The sequence below is a fragment of the Trifolium pratense genome, linkage group LG2 (genome assembly GCF_020283565.1).
Source record: "Trifolium pratense cultivar HEN17-A07 linkage group LG2, ARS_RC_1.1, whole genome shotgun sequence".
NCBI lineage: Eukaryota > Viridiplantae > Streptophyta > Magnoliopsida > Fabales > Fabaceae > Trifolium > Trifolium pratense.
In genome coordinates, this window is record NC_060060.1 from 46,997,095 (window position 1) to 47,013,142 (window position 16,048).

Below are 16,048 nucleotides of genomic sequence, written 5' to 3' on the forward strand. Positions count from 1 at the left end.
TTCAAACATACTATGTTTTTTCCACATTAATCTTTCAACTGTGATTTCTTTTAAGTGCTTAATTTAGAGAGGGATGTCTCATACTTCCAAGGTCTTGTGTGACCATAATTTATTGATTTGTAATGTCAAGACTCTAAATGTTACGAGGCCATCATTTTTTTTGTTACTGAATTCTGCAAAATTCATATTTGTTGTGTTCAACTGTTAATTGATTAACTGCATATTTATAATCTATTAGTAGGTGTGTTTGTTATCATGTTTTCGTGACCCCAGATGTGCGGTGAAGCAGAAGCCAGATTTTCTAACTTCAGAAATTCCCGTTAGAGATACATTGGGACGCGATATTTTATATAAAAGCCAATCCAAACATAGGCTAGATCTTGACCAAAAAAAGATAGGTTCATGCTAACTAGTGCCCCGTGCCTCGGGGCACTAGTTAAGGATACAAAAGAGGTAACTTATAATCATGTAGGTGATTAGTTAATCAATTAGATTGGTAGATTAATTGATTAGACGTAGTAAGAAAAAACTTAAAGTGATACGAAGAATATGGAATTTTCCAGGGAAATCTTGAAATGAATTATAAAAAACTACAGTCTAGGATTAAAATTAAAAGGCATAACTCAAGAACTAAAATTCCAGAACTAGCAAAATTGGCGAGCTAGGAGATATTCAAAGAAAACATATAAAGTGAATAAAGAAAGTTAAAAATGGTTTATGATCATTGTAAGAGCAACATCAATCTTATTAAAAATACCTTTGTTTATTTTGTTCTCTAACTAATGTGTGTGGAGAAAATCTAATTGAGAAAGAAGAAATCACCTTGTGTGCAAAACAGGTTCTTCGACTAAGATTAACTACAACTAAATGGCGATCGGTACTTCTTACCTATATTAGGTTATATAAACTAATTGCCTTTATTTTATGACATTGGCTACTACTATTGACCAGATTTCATGAGCATCAAAGGTGAACAAATATAAGCCAAAGAAATCAACTGTTGGTGAATAATAATATCCATGGCATAACCCAAAAGTTGGTGTCATTAAGTATTAAATTTTATTTAAACAAATTCAAAATGTAATTGATGGTATAGTGAATCCAAATCAATAATGTTCACCAAAAAAGAGTCAATAGTAATCAATAATGCAATTTAAAATTATGTTCCCGAAGTACTAATTATTTGAGGCTCTCGGCTCCCCCAAAAACAAGCAATTACACTCCCGTTCCTCGTGCTCGTGAGGGAAATATAATAAGTTGTACCTTCCAAATTGATGAACCCTCACAGTAAATTCTGGAGAAATTACTGTCCGTGCAACAACTTCAACATGGGAGGCACTGCACCATAGTAATCAAATTTATCATTGTTGAAAAACATATAAGCAAACACGAAAAGTGTGATATGATACTAAGAGTGTGTTTGATACATAAAGTCCAGCAATATAATGCAAAGAACAACATTTGTTCCTGTATATTATTTAGCATACACACAAAGCAGAAGCAAAATAAAATGAAATTTACAACAATACCTTTTCTTCTATATAATATTATTGTGTAATTATGAGAATGAAGGAGGGAGAAGAAAGATATGAGAAAGAGTGTAGTTATCGAGTAAAACTCAATGTTGATATTTTTGTCTATGTAGTTAACTAGTTATCGAGTAAAAAATTTAGAGTTTTTCCTCTATCTCACCTATATAAGAATTATAGTTTTGTCCTATGAAGTCCCTCATTTCTTAAAAGAAAAACAAACTAACACTAAGAAACGTAGACAAGCCACTAAAAAAAATTAATTTGGATAAATTTCTCAACAAACACTTACAAGAAAAGAAAAATTGAAAATATCTTGCAATGACAATGAGTGTTTTAAATAATAGCTTCTCACAGTTCTCACGTAAGTTAAAATAGCTTTTTATCCAAACGGGCATTAGTTCAGTGTGTGCATGCGGGAGGAAGAGAGAGGATTTGTGAAACATACCAACTATACCACCATGTAATCCCTGAGTTGTAAAAATTATCCACTTTTTCTTTTTGACCTGTACCAAACAGCTCCACTAGCAAAACACCTCCAATACACAGAACAGGTTTAGGTAGCTTGAATGTTTGCAACTTATTTTCCTGTATAACGTCACCAATGCATTTCACATTTCATAAACACGCATAGAATACGTTATGCTAAAAAATGCAGTTCAAAATGGATAAATTTCAAATCCAAGCTTGTTATATTCAGAAGGTCCCACGAGGGTTCACCAAACCACACCTAAAGTACGTCTACATAGCATAGAAATTAGTCCCCGAGGGGAGTTTGGTGGAATAGAACAATTCTGTGTATGTGTGTGTATGTGCGCACCTGCGCAACAAATAAACTGTAAGGTTTAGTCTTTGAGTTTAATATTTAAATTATATATAGTGAGTACGAATGTTTGTGTATGTGCGCGCGCGCCTGTGTAGGGGGATTCTGTGTGTGTGTGTGCGCCTGTGTAGGGGGTTTCTGTGTCTGTACTAGGATACCTATCATGGATACTTTTGGCGGATACCTATAGATACTCTCAATGCTCTATTAAAACCAATTACCATTATCCAAAAAAACTGCATGTCAACTGTCAAGTCTCATTTTAGTATTAAAAAAACTAGATGATGATATTTAGAATGAAGGGAAAATAAATTCAACCCAAAACAAGAATTACATGTATAAATGGATAACGACTAGAAAGAAAAACAAATTAGATTAATCACAAACACTTTTTAAGTCATTTGAAATGATAAAAGGAGAATATGCAAAACATATATGTTCATAGTGCGACTCACCTGAGACATTGGAAATATCGGTGAAGTATATGTCCATCTGAATTTCTCACCAAAAGTCAACGACTTATCTAAGCCAGTAGTTTTTCTTTTACGAAGCATATCTAAGCCAGTCATTGATTCTATTTCCTTGCCACGTCTCCGATAACCCAATCTAAATCGGACAGCCTTAGTTGAATACAAGTGCAAGCCATTACCATAATATGCTGACAGCAATCACAAATTTTGTTAGCTGAAGAAAAAGTACAGGATCATCAACATCAATTATTTTTCAGTATAAATTGATATACAATTCACAGGGCTAACCTAGGAATGGTTGGACATTAATATCCGTAACAAGACATAAATTTGAACACAGCCGATACACTAAAGCCTCATATGATTGGCATAATAATGATACTTCCATGCAATGTGACATGCAATTGTTCTTCCTAGGAGTGAAACCAAAAGCTAGGTTCGCATAGAGTTTATGATTTTTCTTAAGACACCCCCATTTTGTATAATAATGGTAACGCATGTCCCTATCAGGTTCAATCACGAATCTTTCAATTCTAGGAACAACACCAGATACCTCAGGAATCATTTTCAAGCATAGTTGCTTGCAGAGGCCATTCTCAATAACTGCAAAATATTTAGATTTCATAATTTACCATTTGAACAGAAAATAAAGCTAAAGAACATTGAGCAAATCAACGGCTTGTAAATTATCAAATGAGAAAGAAACAAGTGAAATATTTTTACAGAACAAGCCAATAAAGCATTAGAGAAGTTTAACTTTTAGAAGTAAGCCATCACAATTCACAAACTTAATATAACATACATAAAAACTTTCCAAGTAAATAAGCGTTTAAAAAATAAAGAATCATATAATAAAATCATAGCACTGCAAGTAATAAAACTCAAATAGCTTACCAAAATGTTCCCAAGAACTACAAACAGCTGAGGCACGAACAAGGTCACCAGGATTATCCAAACAGGAGAAAACCTTTATTGACAAGTCAGGTCCGAGACATTGGATAAAATCCATGTTGGTTCTCAAGTATCAGAGACTGATTGCAAGCAAAAGTAGTCTTTTAATAACTGCTGAACAGCTACAGCTCAAAGCTGACTATTGTGATATAAAAAAACACAAACTAAAAAACTTGACAAACTTGACACTCCATAGATTAATTTTTTAGGATTTGAAGGAAAATTGCATATTACTGAGTTGAATTCAATTTCTTCTTTTTAAAAAAAAAGGAAATAGACTTCTTATGATTAAATGACCGAAAAATAAAAGATAACAAATGTTGAAAACTTTGGCAATCCCTAAAACATGATCAGAAGATATCACCAGAGGAAAATTATAAACCTAATAAAATTGCCACTTGAGAAATCATGAAACCAAAGAACGAAAAATAAAATAAGGGCAACGAATACGATCGTAGACGTAAAATGGTTGTCAAATACGGCTAATGTGGGTGCAAACCATGACATCATGGGTACAAACACAGTCACAGGCAGCATTTTAAATAAATATTTTGCATTGATGACCAAATCAATCTAAATCTAAATCCAAATACAGAGATACGGAAGAGAGACATTCAACGGAGAAGGAAATTCATGCTTGCATCCAGAAAACGTAAAGCTACAATGTTGCACACAGAAACTATGAACACACATATTGCTACGCATCGACAGGAAAAAGAGATGTGTACTTAAACGGATGAAAGATGAAAAGGAATTACCTTTAAGCAAAGAGAACCTGAATGATAAGAGAAGAAACCCTAGAAAGTGAGAGAGCAAACAGAAGCAGATGAATGACAAAGGATTTAGAACTATAGTGTCTTAAGGGCAAAGAATGCTTCTAGATGGATGACGTATCCCTCACAAATACAATTGGTGGTTTTTTTTCTTTACCTTTTTATGTAATTTATCTGAAAAGATGCAATGGACATAGATATGAGCAGCGTACAATGTACGCGGTGTACTACTTTTAATTTATATATTCCTTGAATGGGCAGCGTAAAATGTGTGCGATGTATCCATACAAAAATCTTGTAATTATCGTTGGATCTTAATTTTTACACGTTTTATTTACTGGCAGTTCATATATGTCTATCTCTTAATCATCGCCGGATAAAAATTTTGTTGAATTTTGTATCCATAGACGGTCCATATTCAATATATGCACTAGGAAATTAGGACCATATTGCCTTTCCCAACTCCTATATTCCGGCCACATCTCCTCCAAAAGTTTTGAACGCCCTTGTCTGCAGCGATTTGCACTCCATTTGTCACAACCTCTCAGTTATGTCTTGAACCTCTGACGGTCTTAATCCTCATTGCCTTAATCATAAAAAAAAATCATTTAACGTGTCGCAGCCTCTCTTTTTATCTACCTCCCATCTCCTCTGCCCTACCCTTTTTCAATCTAAACCGCTTCTTACCCCCATAACACACCCTTTTTTTGGTTGGAGAATTCATTTTTCGTCATTGTTTTGTATGAACTCTGGATTCAATAACCGCCATTGCTCAATATAGCCCCCATTCACCACTTACAATGTAGTGATCAGTATTATAATCTCTCTTCTTAGAAAACATTTTCATGACTGGTTCATTCTTTAAAATTTCATATTTTTTTAAATAACAAATTTATAAAGTGATCAAATTAATTTACTCAAAGAATGGAAACTTGATCTAGTAAGTAACTCCCTTATCAAACCCACCTACAAATGTACAACCGCAATCCGCATAGAAAATGTTTATCAAAACATTAATATTAGTATGTATGCTAGAAACCACAAGCCAGTAACCCTCAAGAACACTAAACTATTACAACAACCCTAGTCTCATGTTACCTTTAAAACGACAAGTAATCAGAACGGAAATACACTAATAAAACACTAACTAATTTAACCAAGACATTGGCGACGAATCGTTTGAGAGAACCCGAGTTCGATTCCTTGTGGCAACAATTCTTAGTCGGATTTTACTTACCTCATGGCCGAACTCTGAATTACTAAGGCTCCCTTTCCCCAAGAACTAGAGGGTTAATACCAAAAAAACAAAAACCCTAACTAATTCTCTCTCTTGAAGGATAAACTCATAAAATCCATAATAACAAACTTAATAACACACAAACACCTTTCATTTACTTTGTGTGGTAGTGATGGAGGTAGTATTAGTTTAATGCAATAGAAGCAACAAATTCTTAAAACAAAAATGAAAACAAATAAAAGCAGAATTTTTATGAATTTTATATCCATGCAAGCTAATAGATACAATGATACCTAAAATCAGTGGAAACGATCATCTTCCCTTCTCTGCTATGCTTTAGGCCATGCAATGCTTTATCTTTGTTACCCTTCTTCAATTCCAGTACTCTCATTTTGTTCCAATTTGCATTTCCTCGCATTGCTTACTCTTTCTGTTGTTTGAGATTCCTCTTTCTCCATGTCACGCGATCTCATTTCATCTCTATTCATTCACCCCTTGTCTCTCATTTGTGCTGTGTTGGGTGCGTTTAGATTACAAATAATAGTATAGGATTAGAGGATTATTTAAGTATATCTAAAGACATAAATATTGAATAAGCAATCGAAATATGATATGTTTAGATTGAATTATTTTTGAGCTTATTAAAGATAGTTCATGTAAACTAAGATATTGAGCTTAAGTGATCAATGAGTTCTTCCTAGAACCAATTGTTCGGAAGAATCCGAGTTTTGAGAATAATTTTTTGTCAAACTCTGCATTACCAGCCCCCTTGTCTGGGAAGCAAAGGTTAAAAAAAAAAAAAAAAGACGATAGTCTACGTAAATAAATAATATTTTATGTTATTTCATGAGTTCTCATTAACGAAAATTGTACACTCATATGCTGTATTTTTATAAACTATCTTGACAATCTTATAAATAATACATTAAGATTTAGTCTGATTTCTGTAAAACACTCTCAAATATGACTCTGACTTATAAATATTTTAAAAAGGTCTTTGACTCTATTAAAATCAAGTTGATACCTATATTAGCTACTTACTGTTAATTAAGTCTCTATATTTTACAACTTAGTATCAATTTGTTTAGAAAATAGAAGTTGTCTCAGCCAACCTCTGCTCTTAATCCAAATTTATATTCTTACTACTATCTTAAGACAAACCAAAAACTATCAATGCATGAACAACTTGACCTGCCTAACCGTGTCTTAGGCAAAAAATGATACATCAATTTCTTTTCTCTCCTAAATTGTCTCTTATTTCTTTCAAACAATGTAAAATTTCAGGCTCAATATATGCATGCCTATTCAGTTTCTAAAAAACACACTCAATAGTGAACACTAATGCAAAGCATTTAATATATTTTGTTAACCATAAAATTTAATAGAAATCTAATACTACCCACCATCAAATTTTGAAGAGATGAAGTTGTGATTTATTTTGCTCTAGGGTTACATGTAATTTAATCTAAAAGTGGTGTCATGTTTCAACTGATAATTGTATTCATCAATGCTACCATCACTAGAAGTCTTAAAAACTTACCATTAGCACAAAACAAGTTATCAGTTCAAGCTATCAGACAGTGTTTCAACAATCTTATCTCAATGATAACAGAGAACATGTCGACAAGTCAAGAATATAGAGATGTTTGGCACAAGGTTGAGGTGAATTGTTATCTACAAAAACCAGATCACAAGTTTTTTTTTTCCTTTACAAAACTCGGGATCCGGCCTAAGGACAAACTAATATGAGGGGACCAATCCCACCGTCCACTTGCGAGGGACCCATTTAAAGTCAGAGCTTTCTGTATACATTACGCCAAATGTCAATTGAGAATTGAAGCACTTGAGTTTACAGTTTAGCAAAAGGTTAACATTTTTATTTTACATTGTGTTGACTATTGTAATAGTTAAGATCAAATTCAATACAAAGGGTACTTGAGTAAAAAAAAAAAAACTTCAAATTCCTCCAATTTGGAGGGGAGTTAAAACTAAACATTGACTTGGGAGGGATTTTGCTTCCCTTTGTCTCGCTCCCCTCCAAATATTGACAATTTTAGTGCATGTTAGGATTGGCAGTGAGTTTGGCAGAATCACCATATGATTTTGGGAAAATTTACAATTTAGTGCTTCAACAAAACCAAAATGTTACCGTTATTTTGTCAAATTCACTGTGATTTCACTCACGCACTTAATATAACTTGCATAAATATTTTTAAATGAATAAGCATTTGAATACACATTTTGACATTATAGATTCCTAGAGAAGCGTGTAATAGAAATCAAATGGCTTACCAAATCGGTTCCAAGTTCTAGAAATATATGATGCTTTTATCCTCCTAAATTTTTTCATTTCATTTATAGTCTCTGATGTTAGTTCGACTAACAATTGACCAATAGAGTCCACGTTGCAGCTCCACTTGGACTAGAGTGTGACTTTGCTTCATATACTATCCTCCATTTTATGTACATTTATGCGAGAGATGATAGATTAACGAGATTCATTTAATAAGTGGATCCCACTAATGAGTCCCACTAGTCTTTTATTTGTGTCTAATTCTCTCATAAATAGACAACAAATGGAGGATAGTAAATAGAGCAAAGCCAAACTCCACGGACTATTTAAACCATTTTGGCCGTGCCCCCTAGACCATTTTAACATAAAATGGTCCAGATACATGGTTTATTCAATGAACCTAGAAAGTTGTTTTTTGCTTATATTTAGAACCAGAGTAGTATCAAACAAAGAAATCAACTGTTGGCGAATATCCATGGCATAACCCACAAATTGGTATCATCAGGTATCAAATTTTATTTAAACAAATTCAAAATGTAATTGATGGCATAGTGAATCCAAATCAATAATATTCACCAAAAGAGTTGATAATAACCATATAATGCCATTTAAAATTATGTTCCCAAAGTACTACTAATTCTTTGAAAGTTCAATTGTAAAAATAATTTAGTTCAACTACATTTTTCAGACACTTAATTAATGATGCTCCCCCAAAAACAAGCAATTACACTCCCATTCATCGTGCTCGTGAGGGATATATAATAAGCTGTACCTTCCAAATTGATGAATCCTCACAATAAATTCTGGAGAAACTGCTTTTCCAACAACTTCAAAAGGGGATAAACTGAATGTGATATCATACAAAGAGTCAGCAATAGAATGCAAAGAACAACATTTGCTCCTGTATATTATTTAGCAGACACACAAAGCAGAAGCAAAATAAAATGAAATATACAACAATACCTTTTCTTCTAATTCTATATAATATTATTGTATAAATACTATTGTGTAATTATGAGAGAGAGAGAGAGAGAGAGAGAATGAAGGAGGGAGAAGAAAGATATGAGAAAGAGCATAGTTATCGAGTAAAACTGAATGTTAAAATTTTTGTCTATGTAGTTATCGTGTAAAAAGTTTAGAGTTTTTCCTCTATCTCACCTATATATAAGATTTATAGTTTGTCCTATGAAGTCCCTCATTTCTTAAAAGAAAAACAAACTAACACTAAGAAACGTAGACAAGCCACTAAAAAAATAAATTAATTTGGATAAACTTCTCAACAAACTCTTACAAAATAAGAAAAATTGAAAATATCTTGAAATGACTACGAGTGTTTTAAATAATAGCTTCTCACAGTTGTCATGTAAGTTAAAATAGCTTTTACATCTCAATTGTTTAACAAACTTTCTCGTTGAAGTTGAACAAAAATGGCTATCAAATTATAAGGGCTTTTCTGTGAGTATAAAGAACCAAGTAATTCTCTTAACTGAAAAACCCTCATGAGTTATAAACTAGTGAGGACAGTAAATAAGTTGTGACATTGATATAAGAAAAAGAACTTCAAAAGAAAGAATGTCGAGAGTAGATTATGGAATATTATTAAACCATTATCTGTTCTTAAACTAGTTGTCATCTTTAAAAAGACTAATTGTCAAAAATAATATGTTGAACTTCAACCAAAACCCTTGATATGTCTCATGAGCGAACTGTCGACATAGTGGACTGATGAAAAGGAAAGTGAGTAACTTCTCAATTTCATTTAAATTGGCAGTAATGGTCTTCACTCTTCAGTCAATTTTTTTTATCCAAACGTCATTAGTTCAGTGTGTGCATGTGGGAGGAAGAGAGAGGATTTGAGAAAAATACCGATCAAACCATCTAATCCATGAGTAGAGAAAATTATCCACATTTTCTTGTTGACGTCTAACAAACAGCTCCACTAGCACCGCGCCTCCAATACACAGAACAGGTTCAGGTAGCTTGAATGTTTGCAACTTATTTTCCTGTATAATGTCACCAATGCATTTCAAATTTCATAAACACGCATAGAATACATTATACTAATAAATGCAGTTCAAAAGCGATAAATTTCAAATCCCAGCTTGTTATATTCAGAAGGTCGCGTGAGGTTTCACCAATTAACACCTAAAGTACGCCTACATAGCATTGAAATTAGTCCCTGAGGGGAGTTTGGTCGAATAGAACAATTCTGTGTATGTATGTATGTGCGCGTGCCTGCGCAACTAATAAACTGTAAGATATAGTCTTTGAGTTTAATATTTAAAATTATATATCGTGAATATGACTGTGTGTGTGTGTGTACTAGGATACCTACAGAGGGAAAATAAATTCAAACCAAAACAAGAATTGCATGTATAAATGGATAACACCTAGAAAGAAAGAAACAAATTAGATTAATCGCAAACACTTTTTAAGTCATTTGAAATGATAAAAGGAGAATATGCAAAACCTGTATGTTCATAGTCCAACTCACCTGAGACATTGGAAATATCGGTGAAGTATATCTCCATTCGTATTTCCTACAAAAAGTCAATGAATCATCAACAGCAGTCATTGATTCTATTTCCTCACCGCGTCTCCGATAACCCAATCTAATCCGGATAGCCTTAGTTGTATACATGGGCAAGCCACTATCATAATATGCTGACAGCAATCACAAATTTTGTTAGCTGAAGAAAAAGTACAGGATCATCAACATCAAATATTTTTCAGTTTAAATTGATATATAATTCACAGAGCTAACCTTGGAATGGTTGGACATTAATCTCCGTAACAAGACATAAATTTGAACACAGCCGATACACCAAAGTCTCGTGTGGTGGGTCATTTTCAGTTTCGTCCCTTGGCTCCAATGTATTTGCAATTCCTTTAATGAAGTGTTCGATGCAATTTTTCTTCATAGGAGTGAAACCAAAAGCTAGGTGCGCATAGAGTTTATGATTTCTCTTAAGACAGTCCCATTTTGTATAATAATGCTTACGCTTGTCGCTATCAGGTTCAATCATGTAGTACTCAATGCTAGGAACAACACCAGATACCTCAGGAATCATTTTCAAGCATAGTTGCTTGCAGAGGCCATTCTCAATAACTGCAAAATATTTAGATTTCATAATTTTATCATTTGAACAGAAAATAAAGCTAAAGAACATTGAGCAAATCAACGACTTGTATATTATCAAATGAGGAAGAAACAAATGACATATTTTTACAGGACAAGCCAATAAAGCATTAGAGAAGTTTAACTTTTAGAAGTAAGCCATCACAATTCACAAACTTAATATAACATACATAAAAACTTTCCAACTAAATAAGCCTTTAGAAAATAATCACATAATAAAATCATAGCACTGCAAGTAATAAAACTCAAATATCATACCAAAATGTTCCCAGGAGCTACAAACAGCTGAGACACGAACAAGGTCACCAGGATCATCCAAACAGGAGAACACCTTTATTGACAAGTCAGGTCCGAGCCATTGGATAAAATCCATGCTGGTTTTCATACTAGACATATTCTGAAGTATCAGAGCCTGATTGCAAGCAGACGTAGTCTATTAATAACTGCAGAACAGCTACAGCTCAAAGCTGACAATAGTGATATCAAAAAACACAAACTAAAAAACTTGACAAACTTGGCCATTTTGAAGATAAATTCTGCAAGCACTCCATAGATTAATTTTTTAGGATTTCAAGGAAAATTGCACATTAATGAATTGAAATCAGTTTCTTCTTTAAAAAGAAACGGAACGAAAAATAAAAAATAACAAAAGTTGAAAACTTTGGCAATCCCTAAAACAAGATTAGCAGATATCACCTGAGGAAAATTATAAACCTAATAAAATTGTGTCACTTGAGAAATCACGAAACCAAAGAACGAAAAATAAAATAAGGGCGGTCAAATACGGCTGATGTGGGTTCAAACCATGGCATCGTGGGTACAAACACAGTCACAAGCAGTATTTTCAATAAATATTTTGCATTGATGACCAAATCAACCTAAATCTAAATCCAAATACAAAGATACGGAAGAGAGACATTCAACGGAGAAGGAAATTCATGCATGCATCCAGAAAACGTAAAGCTACAATGTTGCACACAGAAACTATGAACACACATATTGCTACGCATCGACAGGAAAAAGAGATGTGTACATAAACAGATGAAAGATGAAAAGGAATTACCTTTCAGCAAAGAGAGTCTGAATGATAAGAGAAGAAACCCGAGAAAGTGAGAGAGCAAACGGAAGCAGATGAATGACAAAGGATTTAGAATTGTAGTGTCTTAAGGGCAACAAATTCTTCTAGATCGATGACGTATCCCTCACAAAAACAACTGGTGGTTTTTTTTCTCTACTTTTTTATGTACTTTATCAGAAAAAATGTAATGGACATAGATATGGGCAGCGTACATTGTACGCGGTGTACTACTTTTAATTTATATATTCCTTGAATGGGCAGCGTACAATGTACGCGATGTATCGATGCACAATCTTGTAATTATCATTGGATCTTAATTTTTCATTTTTTATTTAGTGGCGGTACATATATTTCTATCTCTTAATCATCGTCGCATAGAAATTTTGTTGAATTTGTATTCATAGACATATTCAATATATGGACTATGGAATTAGGACCATATCGCCTTTCCCAATTCCTCCTCTATTCACCTCTAATTCCGGCCACATCTTCTCCAAAAGTATTGAACACCCTTGTCTGCAGTGATTTATGCTCAGCCATTTGTCGCAATCTCTCAGTTATGTCTTGAACCTCTGACGATCTTGCCTTAATCATAAAAAATTTGCACTTAAAAACGTGTCGCATCCTCTCTTTATCTACCTCCCATCTCTTCTGCCCTACCCTATGTCAATCCAAACCACTTCTTACCGCATAAGACACACCCTTTTTTGGTTGGAGAATTCATTTTTCGTCATTGTTTTGTATGAACTTTGGATTCAATAACCGCCATTGCTCAATATAGCCCCCATTCACACTTACAATGTAGAGATCAGTATTATAATCTCTCTTCTTAGAAAACATTTTCATGATTGGTTCATTCTTTAAAATTTCATATATTTTTTTAAAATGACCAATTTATAACGTGATTAAATTAATTTACTCAAAGATGGAAACTTGATCTAGTAACTCCCTCATCAAACCTACCTACAAAAGTAGAACCCCAAACACACTTAACATTAATTAGACACCAAACATCCTCATAGAAAATGTTTATCAAAACAGCAATAATATTAGAATAAAGTCTGACTTTAATTGGGGCCTCCGCAAGTGGGCGGTGGGATTGGTCCCCTTGGATTAGTCGGTCCTAAGGCCGGATACCAAGTTTTCAAAAAAATAAAATAATATTAGAATGTATGTATGTTAGAAACCACAAGCCAGTAACCCTCAAGAACACTAAAATTTTACAACAACCCTAGTCTCATGTTATCTTAAAAACGACAAGTAATCAGAACAAAAATACACTAATAAAACACTAATTAATCCTCTCTCTTGAAGGATAAACTCATAAAATCAATACCAACTACTAACAAATTTAATAACACAAAAAACTTTCTTAGTTCCCTTGATTTACATAAAATGATCTTATATTACCCAAGAGCACTTAGATGAAATGGCGCAAGTCTCTTCTAGCTTAACCAAGGTCTTGGACTTGATCCCTGACTTGGGCATGCAGTAGTGTTAAAACTAATGTAAATGGGCATAAATTAAGGTACTCTCCCTCAAATGGAGTACTTGTGCATCATAGGTTAAAACTCTTAACGAGAGTTTGCCCCTCATTTGCCTCCCACTAAGGATTAGTCTCTGCCCAGAGGATACGCCGATTACACCAAAAAAAAATCCTATATTTAGGTAGGGAGGTAATATTAATTTAATGTAATAGAAGCAACAAATTCTCAAACAAACAACAAAATACTTAAAAAATGAAAACATATAGAAGGAAATTATATATATACAATGATACCTAAAATCAGTGGAATCGAAGGAGAATTTGTATGAATTATACCTAAAATCAGTGGAATCGATCATCTTCCCTTCTCTGATGTGCTTTGGGCACAGGCAATGCTTTATCTCTGTATCCCTTCTTCGATTCCAGTATTCTCATGTTTGTTCCAATATGCATTTCCTCGCATCGCTCACTCTTTCTGTTGGGCGATTCCTCTTTCGCCATTTTTGTTCCAAAAATATTCATTCACCCCTTGTCTCTCTCTTTTCTGCTGCATTTAGAACGGTGTGTCATGTCAACATTTCCTAACAAATTTCTAAAAACATAAATATTGAATAAGCAATTGAATTAGTATAAGGTTGGAATGATTTTTTTTGTCAGAAAATTAAATGTTACAAGTTCCGCATTGGCTAGAGATATGACATAGATAGCCTTTATAAGTGTAGTGCAAACCTCAACTCTCAAGATAGCTTTTGTGGTGAGTATAAGTCTCTCAAATTCTAATAAGGTACCGGAGCTTATCCTAGATCCATTTGTTGTTTTTTGCGGAGACCTCTTGTTCAGTTCTGGATGTGAGGAGTGTGTTAGAAGTATCACATTGGCTAGAGATATGGCATAGATAGTCTTTATAAGTGTAGTGCAAACATCAACTCTCAAGCTAGCTTTTGTGGTTGAGTATATGCCTCTCAAATTCTAATATTAAATATGATAACTTTTTTAACCAAACGATCTTAATTCATATCATTAACCAATAAATGTTTAATACATGAGGTAATAATCTCAAATTTATGGAAATTAGCCCAAACATTGGCCGCCCTAACAAAGTTAACCTCAAACATGACATAAGAAGATGACAAACATAACCTCAAAGTTTACGTAAGAAAATGTTATAAGAAGAATAATGTCGTTAACAATTAAACTAAATTTCGAATTTCCTCGTGTTCTCGAACGGATAGCATCAACCAACAACTTTGAGTCAGTTTTAAATTGAACTTGCTCAAATCCACGTTGGATAGCCTCTTTCATAGCATGTAATAGTGCACATTCTTCGTCTTTCACTATGGAATAAAAAGGTTGCTGTCATTGAGTCAAGTCGGCCACAAATTGAACTTGCTTCCATTAAATATGATAGTTTGAAATATGATTTTTTGTGTTTTTTTTTACATAAGTTTTATTGGAAAATGTAAAAATATATATATATATATATATATATATATATATATATATATATATATATATATATATATATATATATTGGTTATTGATTATAAGAAAAAGAAGAGAGAGTAAATTAAATGCAACACACAACATAAAAAAAAACATAACAATAATACCGGTAAAGGAAAGGAAAGAAAGTTGTGATGTAGCCTGGACTCGCGGTGGTGCAATCGACTAATTTAGAGTCGTGATGCCACCATCTAATGTCGGTGGTTCAACGGTTGTTCTGCCGATCGACCCCAACTAGGGTAGCTTCACCGTATGCCGTCAGTCAATGTCAATTCCGACGACGGAGGAACAAAGTGGAAACAACAAAAAGCGGCGAAAGTCGTGCTTGCATAACGGTGCAAAAGCATATATTCAATCTTCTGGTTTGTGGCCGCCACCAAAGCAGGGAAATGAAATGCCATGACTATTGGCTTCAATTGCCTTGCATTTAGATCCAAAATGGATTGTTGATCTCTGTGTTATGTATTGTTGAAAGTTTCCCACGATCCGGACTCACCAGGATCTGATTCGGTCTCCTATGTTCGACAGGATAAGTGCGTAGATACTTCGTGTTGACGGTAGTAGTCGTTTGTCATGCTAATGTGTTCGCGCTCGTGGTACTTAGTTCCGTTGATAGTGCCTCCCTCGATCTGGCTTTCAATTGGTTTTAGGTTGCTACCCGGACTCATCAAGATCTGATTCAGTCTGCTTATGTTCGATAGGGCTAGGTGCGTACTCCGTGTTGGCGGTAATAGTCGTTCGTTGTGCTAATGGGTTCGCGCTCATG

The 16,048-nt window shown here is 33.8% G+C and overlaps 2 protein-coding genes across 2 annotated transcripts; both read right to left on the reverse strand.

Annotated features, from left to right (window-relative positions):
* Positions 1-1,110: 1,110 nt before the first annotated feature.
* On the reverse strand, positions 1,111-6,165 carry LOC123905922 (F-box protein At4g00755-like). Its single transcript, XM_045955728.1, has 6 exons — positions 6,077-6,165; positions 3,717-3,853; positions 3,111-3,425; positions 2,808-3,010; positions 1,978-2,117; positions 1,111-1,338 (listed from the first exon to the last, which is right to left on the reverse strand). Exons 2-6 carry the CDS (start codon positions 3,829-3,831, stop codon positions 1,176-1,178), a joined length of 936 nt encoding a protein of 311 aa, XP_045811684.1. The 5' UTR covers positions 3,832-3,853; positions 6,077-6,165; the 3' UTR covers positions 1,111-1,175.
* On the reverse strand, positions 6,159-14,374 carry LOC123905923 (F-box protein At4g00755-like). The gene is made up of 7 exons (XM_045955729.1): positions 14,116-14,374; positions 11,474-11,627; positions 10,841-11,185; positions 10,571-10,740; positions 9,943-10,079; positions 8,849-8,920; positions 6,159-6,294 (listed from the first exon to the last, which is right to left on the reverse strand). The coding sequence occupies exons 2-7, from the start codon at positions 11,607-11,609 to the stop codon at positions 6,264-6,266; spliced, it is 891 nt and encodes a 296-aa protein (XP_045811685.1). The 5' UTR covers positions 11,610-11,627; positions 14,116-14,374; the 3' UTR covers positions 6,159-6,263.
* Between the last annotated feature and the right edge of the window lie 1,674 nt (positions 14,375-16,048).

What these genes read in the sequence shown, in the direction of transcription:
- LOC123905922 (XM_045955728.1), bottom strand. Translation starts at nt 3,831, where the DNA reads ATGGATTTTATCCAATGTCTCGGACCTGACTTGTCAATAAAGGTTTTC. An exon ending in TAGTTCTTGGGAACATTTTG is followed by an intron (nt 3,426 to 3,716) that starts GTAAGCTATTTG and finishes AATATTTTGCAG; the next exon opens with TTATTGAGAATGGCCTCTGC. An exon ending in ATTACATGGTGGTATAGTTG is followed by an intron (nt 1,339 to 1,977) that starts GTATGTTTCACA and finishes ACTATGGTGCAG; the next exon opens with TGCCTCCCATGTTGAAGTTG.
- LOC123905923 (XM_045955729.1), bottom strand. Translation starts at nt 11,609, where the DNA reads ATGTCTAGTATGAAAACCAGCATGGATTTTATCCAATGGCTCGGACCT. An exon ending in TAGCTCCTGGGAACATTTTG is followed by an intron (nt 11,186 to 11,473) that starts GTATGATATTTG and finishes AATATTTTGCAG; the next exon opens with TTATTGAGAATGGCCTCTGC. An exon ending in CGATATTTCCAATGTCTCAG is followed by an intron (nt 10,080 to 10,570) that starts GTGAGTTGGACT and finishes GACATTATACAG; the next exon opens with GAAAATAAGTTGCAAACATT.